General features: G+C 40.4%; 1 protein-coding gene across 9 annotated transcripts in view; it reads right to left on the bottom strand.

The window, feature by feature from the left end:
• ANKRD46 (ankyrin repeat domain 46) overlaps positions 1-10,835 on the bottom strand; it is a 60,215-nt gene that overhangs the window by 18,097 nt on the left and 31,283 nt on the right. For 4 of the 9 annotated variants that reach the window (XM_024756534.1, XM_024756532.1, XM_024756535.1 and 1 more), the window contains exon 5: positions 8,683-10,693. In XM_024756534.1, the coding sequence (XP_024612302.1) occupies positions 10,477-10,693 (217 nt within the window). In that variant the 3' untranslated portion in view covers positions 8,683-10,476. Of the gene's footprint in view, positions 1-3,120; positions 3,306-8,682; positions 10,694-10,835 lie in introns of those variants that run through there. The other 5 variants (XR_003004725.1, XR_003004726.1, XM_024756538.1 and 2 more) reach the window with 3 other exon arrangements.

Genomic DNA, 10,835 nt, shown 5'->3' with positions numbered 1-10,835 from the left:
GAGAGGCACCTCATCTCCTCCTTTCATATCCATTGTTGCCACTTGGAAGCACCATGTCGACTCTCTGTTACAACTTATCTTACCTGAATTAAATGATCAAGAAATATCATATATCCATACATATTTTAAAAGGCTGACATTTAAAATAAGTTGACAGTCCATATTTATTCCACAGCTGAGAACGTTACTTGAGCAGCTGTAAGCCAGGGAACCAAAACTGGACCACTGTCTGGGTCATTAGGACTCCATTAAAGACAATAAAGAATTTCAACCAGCAGGAGAAAAAGGGTACAGCCACGTAACTTTGGAATTGGAATAATTTCTTTCTAATAAGAATAAGCCTCGGGCTTCCCTGGTGGCGCAGTGGTTGAGAATCTGCCTGCCAATGCAGGGGACACGGGTTCAAGCCCTGGTCTGGGAAGATCCCACATGCCACGGAGCAACTGGGCCCATGAGCACAGTTACTGAGCCTGCACGTCTGGAGCCTGTGCTCCGCAACAAGAGAGGCCACGATAGTGAGAGGCCCGCATACCGTGATGAAGAGTGGCCCCCGCTTGCCACAACTAGAGAAAGCCCTCGCATAGAAACGAAGACCCAACACAGCCATAAATAAATAAATAAAGCATACTGTCAACAAATAAAACACTATTAAAAAAAAAAAGAATAAGACTCTTGATTTAATAGAAGTTGTATAGCAGGGGCAGACGTTTAGTTTGTAGAAAGAGAATTGTAACTTAGGGGAGTGGAAGCTCCGGGCCCCTTCTACTCATAGCATTATCTGAGCCAGGACCAGAGAACAAGATAATTGCTTGCCTTCCAAGTCTCAATCTCTCTTTCCTCTAACTAACAGCTCGAGACTAGGACAGGTCAGGCCTTGGAAAGGTACAGGGTATGTCAAAGGAGAAATAAGAAAGGGCATTGCTTCTCTGTGTTGGAGGCCGGGGCTGCCACTTTCCAGAATGGGAATTCCAGAATGACTGAAGGTTTGTTGACTGAGGACCTAGTGTGTTCCCATACCATGGACCAGCACATATATTTTGAAGATCGTCGAAGTATAGTGGGTTTCTAAGCTCAGCCAAGAAAACATTTTTGTAGTTAGGCAAGGTGATGTCATGACAGCACCAACATAATCACAGATACAAAAACCAGGAGTGAAAAGTTTCATGCTTCCTAAACAGAAAACAAGCTCAGTTAGAAAGAAAATATAAGCTTCCATAATTCTCATTTCCAAGTTAGCAACAAGAACACTTCTATTAGAGGAATCCCTTCGAAAAGAATTTAGCAAATGTGGCCACTAACATCTGGATCTTTTCTCATGGAACTCAGTGGAAATCACCCTCTTGAGTCTTACAAGGTGCGCATTTGGAATTTTTAAATGTCACAGGTGTTTATAAAGGTACTTCCCTTCCCAATGTATACCTGAGATGGGACAGTTCAGAGGTTATGAGCCGGGGCATTTCCCTTCTCCCTATCATTGGAGAGGTCTCTGGGCTCTACTATGATGGCTGAGAGGCTCCTTTACTGAGGAGGGGCTCACAGAGCTAATGAGATGATGCATGGAAGGTTCTATAAGGCCACTGGTATGAAAAATAATGGATGAGGGGTGTAATTAATAAAGCAATTATTAAAGCAGTTATGTTTTCCAGTATAACTACAGCCTGCACCATCTGATCCAAACTATAACTTAAACTAAAATAACAAATGAATGTGGATAGTTCAGTAAGGTGAAATACAGAACTGATTAAATGTCTCCCCTCCCCAAATCAGGGGCTCTACTAAAATAAAGGAGAATCACCCAAGCCCAAACTTACAGAATAAGAATTTAGGGAACCTTACATTTTATTTTCTCCTAAATTTGAGTCAGAGTCTGAAAGCACAGCCTGTGCTGATGGAATTGTACTAACTAGGACTTACCCGAAGTAAGTTACAGCTTTTAGCCAGCTTTCTGTGCCAGTAACCTAGAAACTATTTCAAAACCTATTTTTGTTTCTTAGGGGCTGAAATTTCAGTGCAACAGTCCGGCCAACTCCGACCCAGAGTCTTCAAATTTAGAAATTAATCCCCAAAGAAAGGGAATATTAATTTTTATTGTCACAAAGAATAACCTTCTCATAGCCCAATTACAGGAAGAAACAACTATCTCTGCAATGCCACACTTCTAAATACTTGCAATTTATAGCATGAAGATGCAAGAGAATTAGGCTAGCAATTATCCTTGAACCTCCAAAAAAAGGAATTTGGTTTATGGACACACACAAAACGTAAGCATTCTGTAGTGCTAACACTGCATACCATATAATTTTAAAAGCCCATCAAGGGGTACTGTAAAAAAAGAGAAAAAGAGAACAACTAAAATTTGCTGAAATGTATTACTCATAAAATAATATACGTACACATTAATTTGTAATGATTCCAGCAAATAAAAAAATTATCCATTTATTACTATTTTTTTAAATCTCAGGAATAGATTTACTATTGCACATTTCAAGTTGGAATTATCCTTGGTCAGAGCTTATTATTAAGTTGATCCTCAGACTAACTGGACATGAAAAAAGTAACCCGGAAGTAAAACAAAACAAAACCTTTGGGAAAAGAAAGGGGGAAGAAGAGTCTAGTGAATACCCCTAAAATGAGCGATTCCTAAGCAGATACAGTGATAGCATTATCCTGGTGTGGGTTATTTTCCTATCTTCACACATTTCTCTCTTTAGAGATGCTTCCAAAGATGTGGGAAAGGACACACAGGAACACTTATTGAACAGCTCAATTAACACCCACAAGACATCCCTGACACACTAGGGAACCAGGCAGTGAACGGCCTTGTTAAACACCATCAGGCAGGGCATGTTATAACTCTAGGGCTTGAGTTTACAAATGGTCCTGTAATCATCAATCTCCTAACCTGAACGAAAAGCAAGTAGCAGACAGTAGTATTGAAGAAACAGTTGTTCTAGTAAGAAGTACTGTGGGGAATTCCCTGGCGGTCCAGAGGTTGAGACGCTGCGCTTTCACTGCCAAAGGCCCAGGTTCAATCCCTGGTCTGGGAACTAGGATCTCGCAAGCGATGTGGTGTGGCCAAAACAAAAAAACAACCACAAAAGAAGTAGTACTGTGACTTACCAGGGACACAGTGGTACTCTGGAACTTTCTACTTAGCTTCCTCACAGCATCTCCACGGTGTAAGGCACTTTATAGAGAAGTCCATTATTTGCTGCAGGTTATTTTTTTTTTTTTTTTTCCAGAACTGAAAAGATTTCTCACTTAAAATGTTTATCAAGAGAAGATGATAGTTTATGGTGATTCTCCTGTTCATAAAAAAAAAGGAGACTTGGGTGACAGGAAAATACATCCTTGGCTTATGACAGCATCAGCTTACTAAACAGGTCAGTATTTTGGTTAATTATTAAAATACACAGAACACAATGCGAGGTTTATCTTTATGTATCTAACGCCAGATACATTTTAAAATAACATTTAGAATAGCATGTGGGGGTTGGAGGGATGGAGACCATGCGAGTAAGGGGCAGTGTAGTTGAGGTAAGAGTAATAGAGTGGATTCACCTAACATTTCTGCCCCTTTCTTACTTGAGGGACCACAGTCATTGAGTTCTTCTTGGTCCTCTACCCTCTCCAGGTGATTTCTAATGGCCCCCTATCTCTAAAATTCTATGATTATAGTACTTGTTAATGTTGATTTTTAAGGCTTCACTCAAATGATTCACCAAAATGCTAGAATAGAACTAGGACATTTGATTTCCAAAGTTTAGACTAACACCTGCTTATTCAGCTGAACTCAAATCCTTTTCGGAACAAGGAGAGACATATAAATGAGGTAAACTAACAATTGCAGCCATGCCAAAAACCATAACTGCATTTTGAATAGGAGGCCACAAACTATTTTTTCCAACTGCAAAAGGTCCATGCATTTTCTGTCATTAGTTTCCAGAAACTGACAGGTAGTTTTGTGGTAGTTCTTTCAGTTCAAACTCATAACTGTCTAATTAACTATCCATCCCCCCACCATGATCCAAAAATGATTTAAGGGGGCTTAAATAATACAGAATAGCATAAATTCAGAGTGAACATTTAGAATAGGAAAATAAAACGAAAGATGAAGATATAAAATAAACCAGGAATGAGGTTCTAATAAATCACCATAATGACCAGTATTACAATTGCTTCTGGTGGAACCCAAATTTGGCATTAAGCTTTTCAGCATCTGATGTGAAAGAGATTCTGCCTGATCAACTACATAATTCACAGAGAACATAAGATGGAAGTAAAGCTCAGCAGAAATGCAGTTATCTGTGGTTGTAAAAAGCAATCGGGGTCTTCATACTGAAGAGCTGTGCCAACAGCACGCTCAGTAACTTTCCTTAGAATAGATGCAGTGGTTAACACACTGGGCTAGTCCTCGAGACAATTCGTACTTCAAGATGATGGCACCACAACTAAGCAGACGAGGCATCACAGCGCAACTGGTTAGAAGAGACTCCAGTCCTATCCTGTCAGACTTCAAACCCCAGCTCTGCCACTTAATAGCTGTGTGACCTGGGGCGTTTTTCCAACCTGCCTCAGGGTGACCTCATTGGCCCTGTGAGGTGGGGCTACAACAGCAATTTGCTGAGGATTGAGTTAATAAGCACTGTTACAGTGTTACCACTTGATAACAAAGAGCTCAGTGAAAGCAAATGCGGTGCAAACTGCCTTAATACAGTTTCCGACCTGACGAGCCCAAGGTAGATTTGAGAACAGTGCTGTCCAAAAGAAGTTTCTGCAAAAATGCTGTCCAGTGCACCAGCCTCTTGCGGCTACTGAACACCAGAAACGTGGCTAGTTTTGTTAAATGTAAAATGGAGTTGGGTTTCAGGCTCAGATAACTGTGCTAAAGAAGAACTGAATTTCGAATTCAATTTAAATTAATTTGAGTAGGTACAGTGATGAGCGGCTACCACACCAGACAGCACAGAAACAGAAAATCTCCATCACTGCAGAAAATTTGGACAGTGCTGACCTACAAGGGCTTCCAAGGAATACTCTCTTAATACTGCTCTCAGCTAAGTTTTTGGGGAGTATTAGGCAACAAGAACTCCAGATTGTATTATTCCTTGACATCTAACTGGAGCGTGACCAAACCTCCGTTACCTAATGAGCACAGACCCCTATGCCTTACGTGGAGCTGTCCGTTTGTGATGTAAAATGAACAGAACGAACACATGAGCGACTGAGCAGAGTGCCAGCCTATCTGCACTTTGAGGGAAGCCAAGGAGGTACCCATAGCAAGGCCAAGATCCTCCCTAGAAAACTGTTTTGAATCGACTTCAGAGCTCAAAGGAATGGGCCTGATCCCAAAGTCCTACTTCATCTAGCACAGCTGGGACTGTTTCAGCTTAAACAATTTTCAAAGGTTTAACCAGATGCTGGCTTCTTTTCTTCTCCCCAGTGTTCTATTAACTTTGAGAAATGCTACTTCCTGGTGTACCCTCCAAGATAAACTACTAGGAAAAGGTATACCAAGATGACTAAAAGAAGCTCTAGTATACATCCCAGATAAAAGTAACAACTGCTGAAATAAAATGATTTAATATAAATCATGTAATATAAAGGAAAAATAAAGGGAAAGTAATTGATGACAAAGTGTGCATCGAAGACCCAGGCACAGCTACACTAGCAGAAACAGCGACGTCATCAGCAGCCACACAGAGAATTATATGGGGGACTCAATTATCATCAGTAACACCGCCTTCAATAACAAGATTTCTTCGAAGAGGTATAATTCCTGGTCAAGCTTTGAACAAAATAGAGTAGAATCTCCCTGCAATTATCTTGTGGTTGTATTCTTATAAAATTCAGGGTATATTAAAACCGTATGAAAAAATACTTTAAAATGTAAAATGGAGTTAGGGTTTAGGCTCGGATAACAAACTTAAAAAAAAAAAAACCACCCATATCAATGACCAGCAGAACATTCAAGAATCATGTGGGATGTGGAATGATTCTTTGTTGTGCTAAACTGCCCCATGTTCTGTAAGACATAAAACATCTACGGGCCCTGCCCACTTACTGCCAGAAGCACCTCCCATCATTTCTAAAACAACTGGTCCAAGCCAATCACATTAATCCTACCAACCCCACCCTCCCCGATGACTGATCTATCAAGCTAGGCCTAGTAAATCAGTGCATGGCATTGGTTGGTTTGAGAATAGGGTACACGATGTAATGTCGGCCAATGAAACCAAGAGGAAGTCGGCTGGGGACTCGGCATGAAAGTTTCCTAGGAGAACACCAGAAGAAAGATGGTTTCTTTCTTCTTCTCTACATGGTCACAAATGCATGTCAGGCCTGAAAATTCTGGACTCATCTCAGATCCAGCTGGAGGATGAAACCAACAAACGGGAGGACAGCACGAAAAGCAGAGGGTAACTGAGCTAGATTTGGATTATGTCACCCTTGAGGTCTACTCTACCTCTGGGCTTCCAGTTACATAAGTCAATACATTTCCTATGGTTTAAGCCACTCTGAATTTGGATTTTGGCTTCTTGAAGCTGAAAGCACTTTGATACATTCATAAACAATTTCACAAGTCAAAGACTGAGGTCTGGTTAAAATAAAACAACAACAACAACAAAAGGTGACTGGACCAATTGTTTCTGGACTTCTAATACCATGTGGTAAAATAGAGAGCAACTATGCTTTTTTTTAAAAAACCTGTGGTAAATGTGAGGCAGGCTATACTAGTGGAAAGCCTGCACGCTCTTACATAAAGAAGCCAGGGGTACAAGACTCTAGCCCTTCCATCCAGTGGCAGGCATACTGCGGAAGAAGAATGGTCAGCACATTCACACATGCAGCCTGTTGGAGGAAACGTGTGAAAAGTACGTTTAAATCTGAAAAGAAAAAATACAGTTATTGTAAAAAAAAAGTCTTTGTGTTCAAAGAGTTCTACAGGGTGCACTGTGAACAAATAGGAAAGGAAAAACAGACGAAGTCCCTGCTCTCATGAAACTTATCATCAAAAAGACCAAAAAAAAAAATTCAGTTGAGGACTTCCCTGGTGGTGCAGTGGTTAAGAATCCGCCTGCCAATGCAGGGGCCATGGGTTCGAGCCCTGGTCCACGAAGATCCCACATGCTGCAGAGCAACTAAGCCCGTGTGCCACAACTACAGACCCTGCGCTCTAGAGCCCGTGAGCCACAACTACGGAAGCCCGCGTGTCTATTGCCCGTGCCCTGCAACGAGAAGCCACCACAATGAGAAGCCCATGCACCGCAACGAAGAGCAGCCCCTGCTCACCACAACTAGAGAAAGCCTGCGTGCAGCAACGAAGACCCAACGCAGCCAAAAAAAAAAAAAAAAAAAATCCCACCAGGCTTTAAAAAAAAAAAATTCAGTTGACCCTTGAACAAGGGTTTTAAATGCATGGGTCCACTTATATCTGGATTTTTTTTCTTAAATATGTAGTACAGGGATTTCCCTGGTGGTCCAGTGGTAAAGAATCTGCCCTACAATGCAGGGGATGTGGGTTTGATCCCTGGTCAGGGAACTAAGATCCCACATGCCGCAGGGCAACTAAGCCCCTGCATCACAACTACTGAGCCCGCGCCTCAACTAGAGCACACGTGCTGCGAACTACAGAGCCCACGCACCCTGGAGCCTGTGCGCCACAGCAAGAGAAGAGGAAACCCGCACAGCACAACAAAGGGCCTGCGCGCCACAACGAAAGATCCTGCACGCCTCAACAAAGATCCCGGGTGCCGTAACTAAGACCCAGCCACAGCCAAAAATAAATAAATAAATAATAAATCTTAACAAAAGATACGTCGTACAGCACTGCAAGATCATCAACTGTTGGCTGAGTCTGCAGGTGCAGAACCATAGATACCAAGGGCCCCCTGTCAACTTACTCGCTGATTTCAGCTGTGCGGTGGTCAGTGCCCCTACTTCCTAGTAACCCCTGCAGTGTTCAAGGGTTAACTGTACCTGTTTACTGAGTACGGTAAGTGATGAGGAATGACAGGGAGAGAAGTGGGCAGTCAGATACATTTAACTATGTTAGGTTTTCTGAACATGCCAGGGATTGAGCTTCAATATGAAGGGTTACTAATCCTGGGAGGATGTGGAAAAATGGTGCATTATAGGAGGAGGAAAAGATAAGTATTTAGAAACAGGAGTGAACATTTTAGTAACAGGTGTTGCTGAGATGGCAGTAGGCAAGATTCTAGATGGTTCCACCACCAGACTCATGACAGACAGCAGGGCAGGAGGAAAAGGCAAACTTATAATTGGGGATAGAGCCTGAATGTGGAATCCCTATTCCACTATGTCTTAGCTGTCTGATATTGGACAAGTTACTTAAACCTCCTAGTATCAGTTTCCTCATCTTATAAAATGGGGAAACACAGCAGGGGTGGGGTGAACATAAGGATGAAATGAGATGAGGCACGTGAACTGACCTGTAAAATTGGGAGGTGCTTAATCATGGTAGTTATTATCACGCTTAAGTCCAAAAGCAATTCACCCAAATTAGTGTCAGAACATTTATAAGGCTAACATACGTGAAACATGATATACCTATTACATCAGGTTTGAAAAAAAAAACCTTTGTTTTTATGAACAGCCAATTGGAACCCATTTAAAAAAATCCTAAATTAAAAGAAAAACAATGATACCTAAGCAAACAGATTGTGATTAAGAGATTATAAATACGTTTATTGGTAGTATTACTGAATACTGAATGCAGAGAATAGAATACAAAGAAATCAGCACTTAAAAGGAAACATAAATCTTTAAAAAATGCAATATATTTACATACATGTTAACCAATTTTGCACATCTGTTTAGAGTTACAGACAAAAGCAAAGCTAATTCCAAAGCTTTTAATCTGAATATACTTTGATTTTGAGTTCTAGTGTTCTACATTCTAACATCCACGGTTTGCTGTATTTACACCAAGTATGATTAATTTTGTTTGTATCTAACCTAAAAGCAAGATGCTATGAGCTGATCCTGAGGTAAATCAGGAATTCTAGAACAGCTCTTTAAGACAGGATAAAGTCACATGAAAAATGCAAAAGAGAAAATATTAAGAAGCAAAAAGAATCACAGAAATACCAATTCTGCTTTAAATTATAATTTCTAATTCTAGCAACAATTCAACTAGCGGTAGCTTAGATGACTTATGTTCTAAAAAATAAAACCATTAGTTCTTTCACTATAATTTTCTGACTACACCCAATGAATAATTCTCAAGTCTTCATATCCTTTTTTAACAACCCAAGAATATGACTTAAACATAGCAGAATCATTAACAAAAGAGGCCTTCAAACAACTGCTAAAAGCTGCAATACAGTTTGGGGGCCATATTTCAATTTACATAATATTAGCATTCAGAAAGAGTTTATGACACCTAGTACAATAGAGTTCAACACTGTTAATTCAGAAATACACCATCCATTCTTGCCATCAGAGAACAACTGACATGTATGGGATTGTCACCACAATTCTAACAGGGCCTCTAAACAGGACTGCACATAAAATGAAAAAATTATGAACTATGATACAATTGTGACAACACAGCTAGCTTATAGAACTGAATTTTTCACCATAATAATAGTACTACAGAATTACAGTGACATTTAAACATCAGAATTATTTTCCCCTGCTAACTACTGAGTAGAGAAAGTTTTCTGACTGCATTTTTGATGAATAGAATATCTCTGAAATAAACACTAGGGGAAACTGACAAATGAACAAAATGAACTCAAGTTCATTCGTCACAGATATCAACAACAAGCAAAGCAGCTTAGAAAAAAATCAAAATTATCCTAAAAACAAATAAATATAAGATCAAATCAGTCATTTTTGAGGAAACTACAGCTCATTTTCAAAAGTTCTGTTTGGTATGTGACTAGACTTGAAAATATTAAAACAAACCAAGCATTCCAAAAATACTGATTTGCTCTACACAGGATTTGAAAAAAGCACTTCAAGTTTTAAGCTGAATGCTTCATTCTCCCCTAGCCCCCGCCCCCGATATTCCCCAGAGGGAGTAAATAAAAAGAGAAAAGCAGCTCTTGTAAAAATAAACAAAAACAAAACTACCAACCAAAACTAATCATATAAGACAACCTTCAAACACTTCACTTTAGTTGGTCTTATGTTAGGGTAAGATTTCTGTAGCAAGGATTTCCTAGTCTCATCCTCTATCTCTCATTCTTTAGTCACTTCCATGTTTTTATCAAACAAGGCTATGCAGAGCCTTTCCTAAGAAGTCAGGCTGAGTTGGAGGTAGCTTTAGGACAGTATACTTGACTACAGTATGTAGTTAGTTCTTCTACAAGGATTACAATGTGTAAAACTGCAAAAAGAAAAAATGTACATCCCTCACTGCCTTGCACCAAGAGAAAACTTTGAGAAACTGAGAACAAACAACGGAAGCCAGGACACTGGCATCTGCCTCCTCTCCTATGGGCTCTTCTAATGCACCAGTTCAGGCTGGTTTTCCACGAAGGGTAGCACCCCACTCACATAGTAGGCGATGCCAAGAGACAGCAGAGCAATGACAAAGATCAAGAGCAACACCCTCCAGAAGCCCAGATCCTCTACAAACTCCTGCCACGTGGTTCGGAAGCTGGACAGGACCCCCTCACCTTGCTGCAGGTTGGGATTGAGGAGGGAATGGCTTTCCATGGCACTGCGAGAGAAGCAAAGGGAAAAGAAAGGGCATGAAACAACACATTTCAAAAACATAAAACCATAGGAACTGCATTGTTTAGAAAAGACCAACCTTAAAATACAATATTTACAAGAAGAAAACTGACATATATATATATATA

Source organism: Neophocaena asiaeorientalis, unplaced genomic scaffold (genome assembly GCF_003031525.2).
Source record: "Neophocaena asiaeorientalis asiaeorientalis breed wild unplaced genomic scaffold, Neophocaena_asiaeorientalis_V1.1 scaffold29, whole genome shotgun sequence".
In the NCBI taxonomy this organism is placed as follows: Eukaryota; Metazoa; Chordata; class Mammalia; order Artiodactyla; family Phocoenidae; genus Neophocaena; species Neophocaena asiaeorientalis.
The sequence above is the reverse complement of the archived record's forward strand: the minus strand, read 5'-3'. Positions and strand labels throughout refer to the sequence as shown.